At 45.0% G+C, this 20,390-nt stretch overlaps 1 protein-coding gene across 1 annotated transcript in view; it reads left to right on the top strand.

Annotated features, from left to right (window-relative positions):
- Window positions 1-20,390, top strand: part of NCOA2 (nuclear receptor coactivator 2) — a 470,775-nt gene that overhangs the window by 298,975 nt on the left and 151,410 nt on the right. The window contains 3 exon segments of the mRNA XM_030215383.1: window positions 11,547-12,498; window positions 12,500-12,587; window positions 12,590-12,822. Of these exon segments, the coding sequence (XP_030071243.1) occupies window positions 11,547-12,498; window positions 12,500-12,587; window positions 12,590-12,822 (1,273 nt within the window).

The raw sequence follows: 20,390 nt of genomic DNA, 5'->3' as shown, positions 1-20,390 counted from the left end.
GGGTCATATGGCCTCCACAGTTCATGTGACTCCCATGGCTCATCTTCACATGAGATCTGCTCAATGGACCCTAGCTTCCCAGTGGTTCCAAGCCACCGGGAATCTAGAAGATGTCATCCGCCTCTCCACCAGTTGCCGCACTTCACTGCTCTGGTGGACCATTCGGACCAATTTGACCCTGGGACGTCCATTCCAAATTCCGCAGCCCACGAAAGTGTTGACGACGGATGCATCTCGCCTGGGGTGGGGAGCTCATGTCGATGGGCTCCACACCCAGGGTCTGTGGTCCCTCCAGGAAAAGGATCTGCAGATCAACCTCCTGGAGCTCCGAGCGATCTGGAACGCACTGAAGGCTTTCAGAGATCGGCTGTCCTGCCAAATTATCCAAATTCGGACAGACAATCAGGTTGCAATGTATTACACCAACAAGCAGGGGGGCACCGGATCTCGCCCCCTGTGTCAGGAAGCCGTCGGGATGTGGAGTTGGGCCTGCCGGTTCGGCATGCTTCTCCAAGCCACATACCTGGCAGGCGTAAACAACAGTCTGGCCGACAGACTGAGCAGAGTCATGCAACCGCACGAGTGGTCGCTTCATTCCAGAGTGGTACGCAAGATCTTCCGAGAGTGGGGCACCCCCTCGGTGGACCTTTTCGCCTCTCAGACCAACCACAAGCTGCCTCTGTTCTGTTCCAGACTACAGGCACACGGCAGGCTAGCGTCGGATGCTTTTCTCCTCCATTGGGGAACCGGCCTCCTGTATGCTTATCCTCCCATACCTTTGGTGGGGAAGACCTTACTGAAGCTCAAGCAAGACCACGGCACCATGATCCTGATAGCGCCCTTTTGGCCCGTCAGATCTGGTTCCCTCTTCTTCTGGAGTTGTCCTCAGAAGAACCGTGGAGATTGGAGTGTTTTCCGACTCTCATTTCGCAGAATGACGGAGCGTTGCTGCACCCCAACCTTCAGTCCCTGGCTCTCACGGCCTGGATGTTGAGGGCGTAGACTTCACTGCGTTGGGTCTGTCTGAGGGTGTCTCCCGTGTCTTGCTTGCCTCTAGGAAGGATTCCACTAAAAGAGTTACTTTTTCAAGTGGAGGAGGTTTGTCGTTTGGTGTGAGAGCAAGGCCCTAGAACCTCGTTCTTGCCCTGCACAGAACCTGCTTGAATACCTTCTGCACTTGTCAGAGTCTGGCCTCAAGACCAACTCAGTAAGGAATCACCTTAGTGCGATTAGTGCTTACCATTACCGTGTGGAAGGTAAAGCCATCTCTGGAGAGCCTTTAGTCGTTCGATTCATGAGAGGCTTGCTTTTGTCAAAGCCCCCTATCAAGCCTCCTACAGTGTCATGGGATCTCAACGTCGTCCTCACCCAGCTGATGAAACCTCCTTTTGAGCCACTGAATACCTGCCATCTGAAGTACTTGACCTGGAAGGTCATTGTCTTGGTGGCAGTTACTTCAGCTCGTAGGGTCAGTGAGCTTCAAGCCCTGGTAGCTCATGCTCCTTATACCAAATTTCATCACAACAGAGTAGTGCTCCGCACCCACCCAAAGTTCCTGCCGAAGGTGGTGTCGGAGTTCCATCTTAACCAGTCAATTGTCTTGCCAACATTCTTTCCCAGACCGCATACCCGCCCTGCTGAACGTCAGTTGCACACATTGGACTGCAAGAGTGCATTGGCCTTCTACTTGGAGCGGACACAGCCCCACAGACAGTCCGCCCAATTGTTTGTTTCTTTCGACCCTAACAGGCTAGGGGTCGCTGTCGGGAAACGCACCATCTCCAATTGGCTAGCAGATTGCATTTCCTTCACTTATGCCCAGGCTGGGCTGGCTCTTGAGGGTCATGTCACGGCTCATAGTGTCAGAGCCATGGCAGCGTCGGTGGCTCACTTGAAGTCAGCCACTATTGAAGAGATTTGCAAGGCTGCGACGTGGTCATCTGTCCACACATTCACATCACATTACTGCCTCCAGCAGGATACCCGACGCGACAGTCGGTTCGGGCAGTCGGTGCTGCAGAATCTGTTTGGGGTGTAAATCCAACTCCACCCTCCAGGACCCGAATTTATTCTGGTCAGGCTGCACTCTCAGTTAGTTGTTCTTCGTAGGTCAATTTTTGTTATGCCCTCGCCGTTGCGAGGTTCAGTTGACCTGGGTTCTTGTTTTGAGTGAGCCTGAGAGCTAGGGATACCCCAGTCGTGAGAACAAGCAGCCTGCTTGTCCTCGGAGAAAGTGAATGATACATACCTGTAGCAGGTGTTCTCCGAGGACAGCAGGCTGATTGTTCTCACCTACCCTCCCCTTTGGAGTTGCGTTTTCATCTTTTTTGCTTGTCATTCAACTGGCGGGAACGGTCACGCACGGGCGGGAAGACGGCCGCGCATGCGTGGTGGGCGTGCCCTGCGTGCGGACCGCCCGCGAAGCTTCTTCCGGTTGGTGGGGGCTGACGCGGACGTCACCCAGTCGTGAGAACAATCAGCCTGCTGTCCTCGGAGAACACCTGCTACAGGTATGTATCATTCACTGTACCTGAGGCAATGGAGGGTTAAGTGACTTGCCCAGAGTCACAAGGAGCTGCCTGTTCCTGCAGTGGGAATCAAACCTAGTTCCCCAGGACCAAAGTCCACCACTCTAACCACTAGGCCACTCCTCCACTTTTGTTAGTGAATAAAAATTTGTCCATATTCGGTCTGCTGGATATTCATTGATTGTTGGGTCTAAGCAGTCAATGAATTTTACATAGTCGGAGGAGTTAGTTGGTAAGGTGCATCTTAGTTTGATGATTTTCTCATTAAAGTAAGTAGCTAGATCATCTGCTGATGGGGTGTCCATATTAGTTAAGGTGACTGGTGTGGTGTCTAGAAGGTTAGGTACAAATTGGAATAACTTGTGTAAGTCTTTATAGTTTTGCCCTATTTTGGAATTGTAATTTGACCTTTTAGATTGTCTGATGGTATATTTATATTTTCTTAACAATAGTTTCCATGCAGTGAATGTTTGTTCATGCACGTTCAAGTCTCCTTGTTTGGGTTTTTAGTTTTTTCAGGTCATCGTCAAACCAAGGGAGTGAGTTATTTCTTCGGGATGTTCTTGTTTGTGTTGGCGCTATTGTATCAAGTATACATATGTGTAAGAAGTTTTCGTAAGGCTCATATTTAGGTGCAGAAGAACAGGCATGGATATGTGCTTGCATGTTGCCTCCTCTCTTCCCCCCCCCCCCCCCCCCCATTTTCCACAATTTTCCCACCCTCATAATTTGAATACATTTAGCTTGAATATATACAAAGTGTCACATGATAAAATGTCCATGATGATGAAGTGTGCTAACAGGTGCAGCTCTGGAATTCACCAGTTTACTATTGATAAAGCAGATCTACAACATTTATAGTAGTATTAATCTTATCGAATATCATTATATATCAACACCCACCCCCCCCCCCCCCCCCCAAGGGTATAGTGCAACAATATAGCACTCTAACATAGAGCAACACTATAATGGCACAACAGAGTGCACATTATAGAAGAGCATCACAGAAGTGCATTATTGATCAGTCAACCAAGCCCCAACATTAGCCAGAGCAGGATACTCTGTTCCACGAACCATCAGAAGGACTAGCAGAGATAACTGATAACCACCAAGTCACTTTTGGGCTCATTTTCAAAAGAGAACAACATCCAAAAAGTGGCATAAATCTTTTCTCACAAAAACATCCAAATTAGCATTTTCAAAACCAATTTTTAGACATTTTTCTATGAAGTCCGTCAGAAGTGTGTTCAGATCACAAGGGGGCTGGTCAGGGGCATGTTAAGGGTGGGATTTGGGTGTTCAACCATAATGGAACAGAACCAAACCATCCAAGACTAACACTAAAACGTTTTGAGCTAGACCGGTTTGTTTTTTTTTTTTTTACGAATAAGGCACAAAAAGGTGCCTTAAATGACCATATGACCACTGGAGGGAATCAGGGGTGACTTCCCCTTACTCCCCCAGTGGTCACTAACTCCCTCCCACCCTCCAAAAATGTGATTAAAAACATTACTTGCCAGCCTCTATGCCAACCTCAGATGTTATACTCAGGCCCATTAGAACAGCATGCAGGTCCCTGGAATAGTCTAGTGGTGGGTGCAGTGCACTGCGGACAGGTGGACCTAGGCCCATACCTCCCCCTACCTGTTACACTTGTGGAGGAAACTGTAAGCCCTCCAAAACTCAACAGAAACCCACTGTACAATTGGTGTCCCCTTCACCCATAAGAGCTATGGTAGTGGTGTGCAGTTGGGGTGGTGGGTTTTGTGGAGCTCAGCAGACAAGATAATGGAGCAGTGGTGAGATGTGCACCTGGGTGCATTTATGAAGTTCACTTCAGTGCCGCTTAGGGTGCCCTATTGGTTTTCCTGGTATTTCTGAGGGACCAGTCTACTAAAAAGTTTGGCTCCTCCTACATTCCAGGGCTTGATTTTGTGCGTTTTGCACTTGGACGTTTTTTGTTTGAAAATGGACCCAAAAAAAAAAACCGTCCAAATCACAAAACCTTGTTCAAAACAGTATTTTCGAAAACAAAAGATAGTTGTTTTCTTTTTTGAAAATGACCTTCTTTCCTATTCAGATTTTGGACGTTTTTTGCAAAACGCCCAAAGTCGGACTTAAGATGTATATCAAAAATGCCGAGAGGAATATCCAGCCACAGTCTTCCTGGGCAGGTCCTGGAGCTAGCATAACTCAAGGAAAGGAAAATCAGCAGGTAGGAATAAATTTCACCTTATCCTCCTAATAGACTAGTGGGACATGCCAAAGCTCTAAGGATCGTGGATGAGAGGAAGACCTGACCCTAATACGCAACATTTCTTCAAGTTTAAAACTGTTAACCCTAAGCATCCTTATTGCAAGAGCTGAACGGGAGTAGGGACATTCAGGTGGGTAGGCTGCCCCCAGCCCCACTGTTGTGGTAATCCAGAGGCAAGGCCTTCATTGTGGTCGAGAGACCCACAGTTGTCAGACCTCTCAGGGAGCAAAACCGTCAATTCAACAATCAGCGCACCATGTGGAGCGCTGTAAGGGAAAGACATTGAAACCTAAGAGTACAGTACTAGGGAAGCTGAAACCCAGACTACCCTAAAGGGAACAATGCAATTGCATCCACCACAGGGTGAGTTTGGCAGCATTTCTACTACCTGTCAAGTGGGAGGAATGGCCCATATATGGAAGGAAGGAGGGACAGACCCAAAGCGTCTCAACAGTCTCCACCAAATTAATCGCTATAAAGCAGACCCAAGACCACAGGTGAGAGGCTTGCTGACCTTAGTGTCTTATTGCTCTTCTTTTGTTTTATTTTGTTGTTGTTTTTTTTTTACTAACTTTCCTAATTGTCACACCTCTCAATGGGCTAAAAACATATTCTTATTGCAAGGCTTGGAGCTGTATTAGAGTAAGAGCCATTCATTTTAGCTTGTAGGGGACCAGCCTAAACTGTGACCAAAACTCCAAGAAGCTTAACCTCTGTAGGGTTCTAAAGCTTGTGAGCCTTCTAGCCCTTGGACTGCTAAGAGGGTCTCCAGTGAGCCACCAACCAAGGAGATTCAACTCTCCTCCAGGGTCACACTTCCTCCATTCATGACACATCTTCTCTTTGGGTGTGGCATTCAAGAGCATAGTTAAACCTCATCATTGTGATCTTGACTTCTTATATAACAGTGAACCAAATTTAAGAACTTCATGTTATTAGGGTTCTTAGAGAGTGTGTGCTGATATCCTTAAGGTTCATAGTTGACACACAGCAACCCAGTCACATTTTGCTCAACTAATCAGGGAGATTTACAGATTCCATCTTCTAGGATTCTTCACAAAGAAATGATGCATCATTGTGCTGTATCTGCTGCCAGGGCAGCTTCTTGGAATATATTTTTGATTGAGTTATACCTTGAGACTGACATTGAGTTTAAAAATCAAACTGAACCATTGTTCTTTTCTGCTTTTATTTATAGAAATATGGAAACAGAGAAAAATCATGGCAGACGAAGACCATATGGTTTAGCTAGTCTGCCCATTGACACTACCATCTAAGTTTTACAATCCCTTCTCTCTCAGATCTGCTTTTGTTCTTTCTGAATTCATACAGTCCTTGTCCCCAGCATTTCCTCCACTTAGAGGCTGTTTCACACATCACCAGCCTTTCTGTAAAGAAATATTTCTTTAGCTTGCTCACTGTTCCCTGTTGCCCTCATTGTGTTACCCCTTGCTCCAGAATTTCCTTTTAATTGAAAGAGAAGTCCGATATAGAGGAACAAGTCAACAGAATAGTATAGTAAGCATTGAAGTTGGATAATGAGTGAACTGGACGGTAGGCAGTAATCGAACAGAAATGTGGCACAGCTGCATTTCGGCGAGCAACTGTCAGGGGTAGAAATATGTTTAAGACAAATACTTACAAACGTATAACCATACTGCACACCATATATAAATGTATTTTACATACGTCAGTAAAAAGTATTTTTTTTAAGTATATAGATCTATATAAATATGGATACTTAACAATGAAGTATATATATATATATATATATGCTCTCCTAAAAGCAGAGTATCACCCTAGTGAAGTAGGAAGTACTTCTGTAGCCAGGGACCTGCCCACCGGGGGTTAGTATCCTCTCGCACTGAGGCTATGTCTGTAAGAACTGTCCAGGCAGAAAGGGTTAGGACATCTGTTGTAGTTGGTGATTCGATCATTAGGCATGTGGATAGCTGGGTGGCTGGTGGACATGCCTGCCTGGTGTGAAGGTGGCGGACTTCACACGACATCTAGATAGAATTTTAGCTGGTGCTGGGGAGGAGCCAACTGTCTTAGCACACATGGGTACTAGTGCTGTCTAATTCACGATATGAATTGATTTGTTTCGTTTTGGGAGAATTGATTAAATTTGATTCAGAAAAACATCAGGAGTCTCAATTCAGGACTTTCTCATCTCCCTCCCCCTGTTCAGGAATCCTGTTCAGAAGGAATGGATCCTCAGAATCTTAGCCGAGATTGGGTGGCGGGGCTGGTGGTTGGGAGGCGGGGGTAGTGCTGGGCAGACTTCTAAGGTCTATGTCCTGAAAATGACAGTTACAAATCTACTACTACTATTTAGCATTTCTATAGCGCTACAAGGCGTACACAGCGCTGCACAAACATAGAAGTAAGACAGTCCCTGCTCAAAGAGCTTACAATCTAATAGACAAAAAATAAAGTAAGCAAATCACATCAATTAATGTGTACGGGAAGGAAGAGAGGAGGGTAGGTGGAGGCGAGTGGTTACGAGTCAAAAGCAATGTTAAAGAGGTGGGCTTTCAGTCTAGATTTAAAGGTGGCCAAGGATGGGGCAAGACGTAGGGGCTCAGGAAGTTTATTCCAGGCGTAGGGTGCAGCGAGACAGAAGGCGCGAAGTCTGGAGTTGGCAGTAGTGGAGAAGGGAACAGATAAGGATTTATCCATGGAGCGGAGTGCACGGGAAGGGGTGTAGGGAAGGACGAATGTGGAGAGGTACTGGGGAGCAGCAGAGTGAGTACATTTATAGGTTAGTAGAAGAAGTTTGAACAGGATGCGAAAACGGATAGGGAGCCAGTGAAGCGACTTGAGGAGAGGGGGGGTAGTATGAGTAAAGCGACCCTGGCTGAAGACCAGACGGGCAGCAGGTAAGGTATACACAGAAAGTAGCACATATGAGTTTATCTTGTTGGGCAGACTGGACCGTGCAGGTCTTTTTCTGCCATCATCTACTATGTTACTATGTCACCAGGCCACTGCTGCTGCTTCCCTCCCGCTCACTCGCTGTCACCCAAGCCGCTGCAGTTGCTTCCCTTCCGTTATCACCCAAGCCACTGCTGCTGCTTCACTCAGCCAAAGGAGAGTATCAATGACAGGAAAATGTGGGCGACAGGCTCTGGAAGCCAAATTTAGGCTCTTAGGTAGAAAGTTGAAATCAAGATCCTCTGTGGTAGTATTTTCAGAAATGCTCCCTGCTTCACATTCAGGACCCAAGAGGCAGACAGATCTCCAAAGTCTTATTACGTGGTTGAGACGATAGTGCAGGGATGAGAGATTCAGACTTGTAAGGAACTGGGCAACATTCTGGGAAAGGGAAGCCTGTTCCAAAAGGATGGACACCACTTTAACTGGGATGGAACCAGGCTGCTGGCACTAACTTTTAAAAAGGAGAGAGAGCAGCTTTTAAACTACAATGGGGGGGGGGTGACTATCACCCAGGAGCACATGGTTTGGTATGGAGTATCCTTGAAAGATATTATTGAAACATTATTTAAGGAATCCCAATAGAGAGATTTCAACAATGGTGAAAGAAAGCCAGCTTGTAGATACAAGGAAAAAAAACACTATTTGAAGTGACTGTATACAAATGATAGAAGCCTAAAAAATAAGATGGGAGAGTTAAGAGTATATAGCACTAAATGATGTGGTAGATATAATGGGCATCTCAGAGAGTTGGTGGAAGGAGGACAATCAATGGGACACTGTGTTAACAGGGTACAAATTATATTGTAATGATGGAGGGGATCAAATTGGAGGTGGGGGGTGTGCTGTACGTTAGAGGGAATTGAATCAAATAAAATAAGCATTTTGCATGAAACAGATAGCAGCATGGAATCATTATGGATCGAAATTCCATGTGCGAAGGGAAGGAGTATTCTTGTAGAGCTGTACCAGGACAGAAGGAACAGACATTAAAAAATGTTTGCAGAAATTAGGAAAGCTGGAAAATTGAGCAACAGTATAGACCTTTTCTTCTGAAGCAGCTGGTTAAGTAAAACAGAACCCCTATCATGAACATAGTTGATCTTGAAAGATAAGTATTTATGAAGCTGATTATTGGTTCACATTGAAATGACTGACCTTCTTCTGTCTGAGAATGTTCTTCTGTTCCTTACATTCTGTATTGTTAGGGTATTTTCTTTGACTTTTTTTTCAGTAGTCTTAATTGAATGTAGAGTTTTCTTTTAATGACCAGTGGTTAATGTGAGCCACCTCTTTTGAAGGCTTTGCGTTGTGGTTGAAGTGTGTTCTTTTTTCAGTGAGATCTTTTTTTCTCCACAATTTTGAAACGAATTAATCAGTCCCTTCATTACAGATAATATTAGTAGAATATAATTGTATTTAGGTTGTGATTTCAATTACCCCAATGTTGACTGGATAAATGTTGCACCAGAGAGGTAAAATTCCTATATGTGATAAATGACTGCTTCTTAGAGCAACCCGTCCAGGAACAGACAAGAGGGGGGGAGCTGTTTTAGATCTAGTCCATGGTGGAGTGCAGGGCATAGTACGAGAGGTAACAGTATTGGGTCCACTGGGAAGCAGTGATCAAGTTTGAGCTGCTATCTGGAATGAAACCTCAAAGGAAATCTACTATAGCAGCATTTAACTTTTGAAAGGGCGACTTTGATAAAATGAGGAAAATGGTTAAAAAGAAGCTAAAAGGATTGGCTGCAAAGGTTAGGACATAAAATCAGGCATGGATATTGTTTAAAAATACCATCTTGGAAGCCCAGACCAGATGCATTCCACGTATTTACAAAGGTGGAAAGAAGAGAAAACGATAGCCAGCATATGAGTTTATTCTTGGGCAGACTAGATGGACCATGCAGGTCTTTTTCTGCCGTCATCTACTATGTATGTTACTATGTATGTATGTATGGTTAAAAGGTGATGTGAAAGAGCTATTAATGTAAAAGAATGTCCTTCAAAGAATGGAAAAAGGACCAAATGAAGAAAATAAGAAGCAACATAAGCACTGGCAAGTTAGAGGTAAAACCTCACAAATAACTTTTCAGGTACATCAGGAGCAGAAAGCCTGCAAGGGAATTTGTGTGACAGATCATGAAGGAGCAAAAGGGGCACTAGGAAGGATAAAGCCATGGTGGAGAAACTGAATTAATTTTTGCTTCTGTCTTTACGGAAGACGTAAGATATCTATCTACTAGGGTACACTCAATGAAATTACATGGAAATACTTTTAAAACATAGGAGGAAATATTTTTCTACTCAATAGTTAAGATCTGGAATTCCCTGCCAGAGGATGTGGTAAAAGCGGTTAGCGTATCTGGGTTTAAAAAAGTTTGGACAACATCCTGGCCGAAAGTCTATAACCTTCTATTGGGACAGTCTTGAGGAAAGCCACTGCTTGCCCTGGGATTGGTTACATGGATTGTTATGTGAAATATCTTTTTATTGACATATTCAAAAAATGTGCTTATGTATGGTGTGTGGTAAAGAGTTACACTTGTTGCTTCTGTTTATTTTGTCTTAGACATATTTCCACCCCTGATGCATGCATTTGCTGAAACACCGCCTCTTTGTGTTCCTGTTCAATAAAGTGATTGATCACCGTACTGCCTATGATCCAGTTTACTCCCCATCCAACTCCTTTGTTTGCGCTTTTTTTATTGAAAGAGGCCTTCTTTCTGTGCATTTGTACCTTTTAGGTTTTTAAAGAGTAATTTTATGGACTAGAATCTTTGGGGCTGGGTGATCAAAGTGCCCAGGTAAATAAAAGCACTTGGGTAAGGAAGCATTAAATACCTCTATAGAAATTGAGTGAAAAGGGCACCTTCTGGAAAACAGTGTATATTAATGCCCATAGTATGGGAAATAAGATTTTAGATCTAGAGGCTATGATAGAAGAGGCTGACTTGGATTTTATGGCAGTCACAGAGACTTGGTTCATGGAAGACTGTCTGGGATATAGTTATACCAGGCTGTAATCTAGTCAGGAAGGTCATAGAAAGAAGAAAAGGAGGAGACATGGCATTATATGTTAATATTAAAGCAACAGAAGTGCAGGACTTGGGTAAGGAAGAGACACTGTGAGTTAATCTGAATATAGGAAATGGAAATTCCATATATATTGGTGTGATACTCAGGCCTCCATCACAGGCAGAAGTGGACAGATTTAAGTGAAGACAATCAAAATATAGCTGTCAAAGGGGAAGTACTACTAATAGGTGATTGTAATATTCCAGCTGTTGATTGGGATATCCCCATTGCAGGGTTGTCTAGAAGTAGGGAGATCCTGGATTCTCTAGGAGAACTTTTGAACAGTTGGTAATGGAACCCAAGCAGTCAAGATCTATACTGTCTCCACATTAATGAAGAAACCTTGCATTTATTTACTACTGCTTTTAATGATTGCTCATTTATTACACATTTTGAAATCTCTAACTTATGCAGCAGGGAATGGTTCAATCTCTTCTTTAGGAAGATTTTATTGAAAATACAACATAGTCAATTATATATTTTTTGTTTGTTTGTTTGTTTTTTAACCTGATAGAAGCTTTAATGATGATTCTGCTTTTATCCATAGGTACTGAAACTGGGCATGTATAATCATGTTAAGAGTTTGAAATTGGTTTTATAGTCTTTAGTTCTAATATAGGGCTGTAGAATTCCAGAGTGTGAAATTCTGTGTGGAGATAGGAATTGAGTTTTATTTTGAATTCAAGAACTTCTTGAGCATTTCTATCAATAATTGTATGCTTTGCTTTGTTTTCTTGTTTATACAGAGAGCAGAATTTGTGTGGAGTGAATCAAGATTTATCTGGACTGACAGTAGGGAAGCAGTTAAACCCAATTAGATCCTGTAGTCCTGCCCACCAGGCTGTGTGCAGCGGAAATCCTGGTCAGGATATGACCATAAGTAGCAATATAAACTTTGCCATAAATGGCCCAAAGGAACAAATGGGCATGCCAGCAAACAGGTTTGGTGGCTCAGGAGGAATGAACCATATGTCAAGCATGCAAACAACCACTCCTCAGGGTAGTAACTATGCACTCAAAATTAATAGCCCTTCACAGAGTAGCCCAAGTATAAATCAAGGGCAGCCAAACTCTATGCTTTCTCCAAGGCATCGTGCGAGTCCAGGAGTGGTAGGAAGTCCACGAATTCCTCAAAATCAGTTTTCCCCTGCAGGAAGCTTGCATTCACCTGTGGGAGTTTGCAGCAGCACAGGAAATAGCCATAGTTATAACAATAGTTCCCTAAATGCACTTCAGGCTCTCAGTGAAGGCCACGGAGTTCCCATAGGGCCTGCGTTGACTTCACCAGACCTAAAAATTAGTACTTTACAAAATTCTCCTAGTAACATGAATGCTCCACAGTTAAGCAAAATGGGAAACCTGGACTCTAAGGAGTGTTTTGGATTATATGGGGATCAGACAGAAGGCACAACTGGACAAGCAGAAAACAGTTGCCCATTAGGAGAACAGAAAGATAGCAATGACAGCAGCATCGCACAGATTGGTGCTGGTGATAGAACTGATGGACAGAACAGATTGCTTGATAATAAGGGGCAAACCAAGCTATTGCAACTGCTCACTACAAAATCGGATCAGATGGAGTCTCCATCCTTGCCCAGTACAATGGGTAATGTTAACAAAGACTCCACGGGAGGCCTAGCACTTGGAGCTATGTCTGCTTCAGCACATGGAACCTCCTCAAGGAGAAGCAATAAAATTTTTGCACAGACTCTTACAGGACAGCAATTCTCCTGTGGATTTGGCTAAGCTTACAGCTGAGGCAACAGGCAAAGACTTGAATCAGGAGTCAATAGCACAGGTTCGGGTTCAGAGTTCACTATTAAACAGGAGCCAGTGAGTCCCAAGAAGAAAGACAATGCACTACTTCGCTATCTACTGGATAAGGATGATACTAAAGATATTAGTTTGTCAGATATAACACCAAAATTGGACCGGTTGGATAATAAGAATGACCCTCCCAGCAGTATAAAATTAACTTTAAAATCAGAGAAGGAAGAGCCAGGCTTTGAGCCTAATGTACAGGTATGAAATCTTAGAGTGGGTAAAAGTCATCTTATTTTGATATTTCTATACAGGTTGTGAGTAAATTTTTAAGCGATATTTTGCATGTTTATGCCTCTGTGCATGTAAAATGCCTCTTATAAAATTGCCCTATGCATACAAGTGTGCAGTATGTCGAGTAAGCACTGCGTTGTACGTGACCCTAGTGTAGGCAAGTTTGGGGAAAGTTTGGAGTACAGGCAGAATCATGAAGTGTGTGTAGGTAATAAAATGAATATCTGTGCACATACTTTGACTGTATGTGTGTATACCAGCTCCCAAGGAGGTGTAAATATATGCAGCCACATTTTAACAGCAGTTTTTGACCGCTTTGTGTAGGTATTTTGTAAAAGCACAAGGCAACCCACCTTGGCCTCCTGGCCTAGGCAACCTGTTACAGAATTTGCTTCACAATGTTTATTTTTTTTCCAAACCCACAAAATACAGCTTCTACTAAAATAAATTCTATTTTCATTCCTTTTCAGTACTGAATTTTAACTTCAACATATTTATTAAAGTAGATTACTTGAGCCCTTTCTCTAAATCATTTAGTTGTCAATCTGAACTGTCCTTTAGAAATTACATTTGATGACCTTTATCATAGAGTGGATTGAAACGAAAGGGCATATCTTGGTGTGGGTTAAGCTGGTGTTGTGCTAGTGGGAAGTAGATTATCTAACACAGGAGTCTTCTCTGCTGTGTACAACCTCTTACTGGTTATAGTATGTCTGCATGTTCACCTTTCCTTACTTTTATATCCTGGAAGTGAAATGCATTAAAACAGTGTTTGTATTGTTTATTCATACATTTATCTCATAATAGTAAAATGAAAAATTTTCCAGTTGAAAAATAAGTAGAAGTACCTGGTGGAATAATTTTCCACTCCCTTGTACTTCTGCAGCAGTCTTAAACATTGCAAGCCCTTGGTCTTCTCTCCCATTCCTTGAGGGCTGCCAACAGGCCAAGTTTTCAGGATATCATAAATATGCAACATAGAGATGTGAATGCCTATCTCCACTGTATATACATCTCTCATTTATATTCATTAATCTAAACGTACCTGAGTAACCTGTTTTCAATCTAGTTGCAAAATGTATATCCCACTACCAGTAAGTACTAGCTGCTTCTCTGTACCTTACAAAAATATTTTTATGAAAACACCTTATTACAATCAAATGTTTTAAATATCAGAATAAAATATTTCTCCGAGGACAAGCCAGGCTGCTGTTCTCACATGTGGGTAATGTCCATGTCTGCCAGAACCGGCATTTTGCAAGCAAAAATTTTAAATTTTTGCCAGCGTCTGGCGCGCATGGAATCCTCACGTCTCCTTGGGGCCGGGTCCGACGAAGGTCGGTCCCAGGGATCCTGCCCTAACAGGAGGGCCTTGAGACAGGCGGAGACCCACTCAATGCCTCAGTGCTCTCAGCATGAGTTGGTCGTTCCCCAGACATTACCTTCGCTCCGGACGTTGATGCGTCCCTTGATGTCAACGCCGCTGACCTCGGTACCTATGTCCGATGTCAGCGTCAAAGGACGTCAAAGCTTCTTTCATTTGGCCTCTCGAGACACTTGAGTCCGTTTCTTCATGCGAAGACACAGACTACAAGAGGCTGGGCTATGGTCAGGCCCAAGGCACTAGATACACCAGACGTGGGTATCTGTACCCGAGATGGTCCAGGTTGCACCCAAGTACAACGTTTGAAACCGCTGGGTGTCTTCAATGACATGGAAGGAAAAATGGCTTTTGGCGAAATCAAAATACGCAGATGCCTCATCCCCTTCTATTGTCGGTGGAGGAAGCTTCACCGGAGTCCAGGCGTGCGTTTACTTCTCGGCACCGCCATTGCGGACGTTGTTCCTCGGCGTCGAGGGCAGACTCAATTTCGGACTGCTCTGAGAGATGTCTTATCTGATACTGAAGATGAGCATTCGTGGGGAGGAAGAGGAGGATCCAGGTACTTTTCTTCTGATGAGTCCTTTGGGATTCCTTTTGAATCTTCCCCTCCACCAGAAAGGAGACTTTCTCCACCGGAGAGTCTATCCTTTACCTCCTTTGTCCGGGAAATGGCTGCGGTTATTCCCTTCACTATGGAGGTTGAGGATGAGCCCAGGGCTGAGATGCTTGAGGCCCTGGATTATCCTTCTCCACCTAGAGAGGCTGCAACGGTTCCTTTGCATAATGTACTGAAAGAAGTCCTTATGCGAAACTGGTCGTTCCCTCTGTCTAATCCCGTGATCCCGAAAAGAACTGAATCCCAATATCCACGGGGAGCCTGGATTGATGAAGTCTCAGCTACCTCACAATTCCTTGGTGGTGTACTCGCTCTCAAAAGAGCCAAGAGTACTAGCACCTATGCCTTGGTGCCCCCAGGCAGAGAATCTCGAACCTTGGACTCTTTTGAGAGGAAGGCGTATCAGGCCGCTATGCGCGCTGCCAAAATCCAGACATACCAGCTCTTCACAGCATCCGCTTACGGAACTCGGTGAGGCAACTGTCTAGCTTGGTTGATGCACTCCCTCCAGAGCAGGTCGAGCCTTTTCGCCAGGTGGTCAGGCATGTAGAAGGGCAGTCCGGTCGAAAATTCTGGCCAGGGGTACGTTCGACACTTTTGATGTAACATCCAGATTGCTGCCCAAGGTATAGTGATGTGCAGACTGCGTGTCTCTGACCCTGGATCATTTGATTCCAGCAGCGGATGGCGGGTTTCCTTGCGGGGGGCTAACCTTTTTGGTGAGAAAGTAGAGGATCTGGTTGACCAGTCAAGAAGCACCAGTGATGCTATGGATTCTCTCTCCCGCTGGGCATCTTCTGCTACTACCTCCTCATCTAGGAGTTTTTTTTGGAGGGAAGAGGAGTGCTCCCTATTCCTATGCTAGGTGTAGGTACATTCCTGCTTCTCGGCAGGCCTGCCAGGCTCAGTCCCAGCGCGCTCGTTCTTGTCAACAGCGTGCGCCTACGGTCTCTGCGGCTCCCCAGCAAAAGCAAGGATGGGCTTTTGACTGGCAGGCGTAAAACAACAGTCTGGCTGACAGGTTGAGCAGGATAATGCAACCTCACGAGTAGTCACTGAACATGGGCATAGTCCGCAAGATCTTCCGAGTGGGGGCACCCCCTCAGTGGATCTTTTTGCCACTCAGATCAATCACAAAGTCCATCAGTTCTGTTCCATGCTTCAGGCCCACGACAAGACTAGTGTCAGATGCCTTTCTTATGTATTGGGGGACAAGGCCTTCTGTATGCGTATCCTCCCATACCTCTAATAGGGAAGACTTTGCTAAAACTCAAGCAAGACTGCGGAACCATGATCCTGATTGCACCTTTCTGGCTGCGTCAGATTTGGTTCCCTCTTCTTCTGGAGTTGTCCTCCAAAGAAACCATGCAGATTGGACTGTTTTCCAACCCTCATCACTCAGAACGAGTGGGTCGCTTCTACATCCCCAACCTCCAGTCTCTGGCTCTTACGGCCTGGATGTTGAGAGCTTAGAATTTGCCTCCTTGGGTCTTTCAGAGGGTGTCTCCCGAGCCTTGCTTGCTTCCAGGAAAAATTCCACGAGGTTTGCTGTCTGGTGTGACAGCAAAGCCCTAGATCCTCTTTCTTGTCCTACACAGACCCTGCTTGAATACCTTCTACATTTGTCAGAGTCTGGTCTCAAGACCAACTCCATAAAAGTTCATCTTAGTGTGATTAGTGCTTTTCATCACCGTGTGGAGGGTAAGCCTATCTCTGGACAGCCTTTAGTTCGCTTCATGAGAGGTTTGCTTTTGTCAAAGCCCCTTGTCAAACCTCCATCAGTGTCATGGGATCTCAACATCGTTCTCACCCAGCTGATGAAAGCTCCTTTTGAGCAACTGAATTCCTGCCATCTGAAGTACTTGACCTGGAAGGTCATTTTCTTGGTGGCTGTTACTTCAGCTCGTAGAATCAGTGAGCTTCAGGCTTTGGTAGTGCGTTCACCTTATATCAAGTTCCATCACAACAGAGTAGTCCTCCGCACACACCCAAAGTTCCGGCCAAAGGTGGTGTTGGAGTTCCATCTGAACCAGTCAATTGTCAATTCTTTCCCTGTCCTCAGACCTGCCCTGGCGAAAGCAGTTTGCACACCTTGGATTGCAAGAGAGCATTGGCCTTTTATGTGGATCGGGACAAAGCCCTTTAGATAGTCCACCCAGTTGTTTGTTTCTTTTGATCCCAACAGGAGGGGAGTCACTGTTGGAAAACACACAATCTCCAATTGGCTAGCAGATTGCATATCTTTCACTTACGCCCAAGCTTGGTTGACTCTGGAGGGCCATGTCACGGCTCACAATGATAGAGCCATGGCTGCGTCAATGGCTCAATTAAATTCAGCCTCCATGAGGAGATTTGCAAGGCTGCAGTGTGGTATCAGACCACACATTCACATCTCACTACTGCCTCCAGCAGGATACCGAACGCGACAGTCGGTTTGGGCAGTCGGTGCTGCAGAATCTGTTCGGAGTTAGAATCCAACTCCACCCCCACCCCCCCAGACCCATTTTTGTTCTGTTTGCACTCTCACTTAGTTGTTTATGGTTTCAGGTCAATCTAGGTTATGTCCTCGCCGTTGCGAGGCCCAATTGACCAATGTTCATTGCTTTGAGTGAGCCTGGTTGCTAGGATACCCCACATGTGAGAACAAGCATCCTGCTTGTCCTCGGAGAAAGCGAAGATACATACCTGTAAGTGGTATTCTCGAGGACAGCAGGCTGATTGTTCTCAGAAGCCCGCCACCTCCCCTTTGGAGGAGTTGTTCGTTATTTGCTTTTTGATTAAACTGAGCGGGATATGCTCATGTGACTGGCGGGCAATTGGTCTGCGCGTGCACTGTGCGCGCTGCATTTGCGCCAGAAGACTGGCAAGATTTGCTTGCAAAATGCCATTTACTGGGCCGACGCGAATGTCAACCCACATGTGAGAACAATCAGCCTGCTGTCCTCGGAGACTACCTGCTACAGGTATGTATCTTCGCTATATGTACTCAGATACATGTTTCAGTATTATTTTTCCAATGTTAATTGAACATATATAATAAGCAGTGGGTTAGCACAAGGCTCACCTAGGATGAGCAACAAAGAGGAAAGCGTATGAAGAGCCAAGGAAGAGGTTGAGAGGAACTGTAGAGAGGTAGGACTGTGGAAGGGCAAACAGAATGTAGATATGGACTGGGAAGAAGTTGAAAGAGGACAATTGTAATTCTGAACATAAAGCATTTTGGAGCGGCTGGATCAGGTGTTGCTCCAACATAAAGATGGCTTTCTTTTGGTGGGAGGAGATTTAATTTGACAATCGACCCTAATTTAGTTAATTCTACTCGGGGAGTACACTATGCGTTGTGAGATTGTGAGGCGTTTCGGCCTTTTTAGAGAGATGGCAGTTGATAGACTTCTGGCGACCGGCCAATCCTACCCGAAGGGAGTATACTTATTTTTCCCCCGTCCATAATCATTCTCGCGTATTGATCTGTGGTTGGGAGAGAGGGACATTCCCATGGTCTTCGCGATATCAGGATTGAGACACGAACATGGTCGGACCACAGTCCTGTGTGGTTGCAAATTGGTTGGCAGGACCTCCAAAAGCTCCCCTGGAGTGGAGGATGGATGATTCCCTGCTTACGGATATGTCACATATATTTCAGATTGAACGACATATTAAAGGTTACCTCCATTTTAATGATAATGGGGAGGTCTCACTGGGAATTCTCTGGGATGGTTTAAAAGCGGTGCTTCGGGGGTCATCTTATTCGTTACGGACACGTGCAGAGAGTAAAGAGTCAGCAGGAAAGTTCTTTGCGTACGCGCTCGTTAGCAGTGGAAGAGACAGCTGCAGCAGTGTTCGGCGTCTGTCGGCTCAGCTGCAGGAGCAATCCTGTAAACTTAGGCTGGAATTACACGATTTACAGTTTGATGTGTTGTCAGAGCAACTTCAACGAGTCGTCAGGTTCATTTTGAATTTGGCAATAAGGCCAGTAGGCTTTTTGGCTCATAAACTAAGCAACCAATCTATCCGTAATCATATTGTGTGCCTGAGGGATGAGGCTGGGACATTGACTTTTGACCCCTCGCGCATGCAACGACTTTTTCAACAATTTTACGAACTACTTTATACATCGGATATTGCTCCGTCATAGGCGGATATATCGGGTTTTTTGGACCGCCTTCAATTGCCTAGACTTGGAGTGGTAGCGCAACACCAGCTCTCTAGGCCTGTTGAGTTAGATGAAATTCTCCGGGCTATACGAACTCTGTCGCCAGCAAAAGCGCCGGGGCCAGATGGCTCACTAATAAGTTTTACAAGATTTTTGGTGGGTTGGTTGGCCCCCATGCTCTTGCGGGTTTTTTGTTCTTTCACTGAGGTCAGGATATTCCTCCATCCTGGAATCTGGCGACCATTACAATCCTCAAGCCGGGGGTAAAGAATCCACAGTTGTGTAGTTCTTACCGTCTGATCTCCCTCTTGGGGGTAGATTACAAAATCTTTACTAAGATCTTGGCTAATCGCTTGCAGCAATTACCTACCCCAACTGATCCATGAGGATCAGGCAGATTTCGTTCACGGACGTCAAACTTTTGACAATATACGCCGCACCTTGCATCTTATGTATCATGCTGAGTCGGCAGGGTGCCTTTATGTATTCTATCACTAGATGCGGAGAAGGCGTTTGATTGTGTGCATTGGCCATATATGTTTGAGGTGTTGCAGCGGGTTGGAATAGATGGTTCATTTTTGCATTGGTTACACCTTATCTACAGGGCTCCCTGTGCTTCGGTTCCTGTTAATGGCGGGAGATCGCCCTCATTCCTTTGTTTTGGGGCACAAGGCAGGGCTGTGCTCTCTCGCCTCTTCTTTTTGCCCTTGTGGTTGAGCCATTGGCGGAGTGTATTCGCACCCATCCAGAGATTCAGGGCATTCGGCACGGAGAATTTGAAACTAAATTGCTTTTGTTCGCGGATGATCTTTTGCTAACTCTCTCGGATCCAATGATCTCTTTTCCTGCCTTGACTTTAGCCCTTAAAGAATATGGTGAATTATCAGGTTTCAAAATCAATCTGAACAAGTCAGAAGCCTTAAATGTGTCGGTTCTAGAAGATCACGTGGTTAGATTAAAGAGGGACTTCCCTTTAAGTGGGCATCCACAGGTATTAGATATTTGGGGGTTACACTAATGAAAAAGTCTGTGGATCTTTATGCTGCAAATTTTCCTGGGAAACTTAAAGAGCTTTTTTTTGGAACTTGAACGTTGGGAGGGCCTCACGATCTCATTGCTGGGCCGTATTGCAGCGGTCAAAATGATTTTCTACTTATTTATGGCGCTCCCTATTTCGATGCCTGATAAGTTCTTCAGGGGGTTGCAGCAGAGAGTCTTTTCCTTTATCTGAATAGAGGAGACCCCCCGCGGGTCCGTAGGGAGGTGATGTACCAACCGCTGTGCGAAGGGGCGGGATGGGAGTTCCTTGGTTTTGGGCATATTATCAAGCTGCCCACCTTCGCATTTTAGCGGCTTGGATGCATAAGTGGGCAAATTATGGG

This window comes from Microcaecilia unicolor, chromosome 1 (assembly GCF_901765095.1).
Source record: "Microcaecilia unicolor chromosome 1, aMicUni1.1, whole genome shotgun sequence".
Taxonomy (NCBI): Eukaryota; Metazoa; Chordata; class Amphibia; order Gymnophiona; family Siphonopidae; genus Microcaecilia; species Microcaecilia unicolor.
The sequence above is the reverse complement of the archived record's forward strand: the minus strand, read 5'-3'. Positions and strand labels throughout refer to the sequence as shown.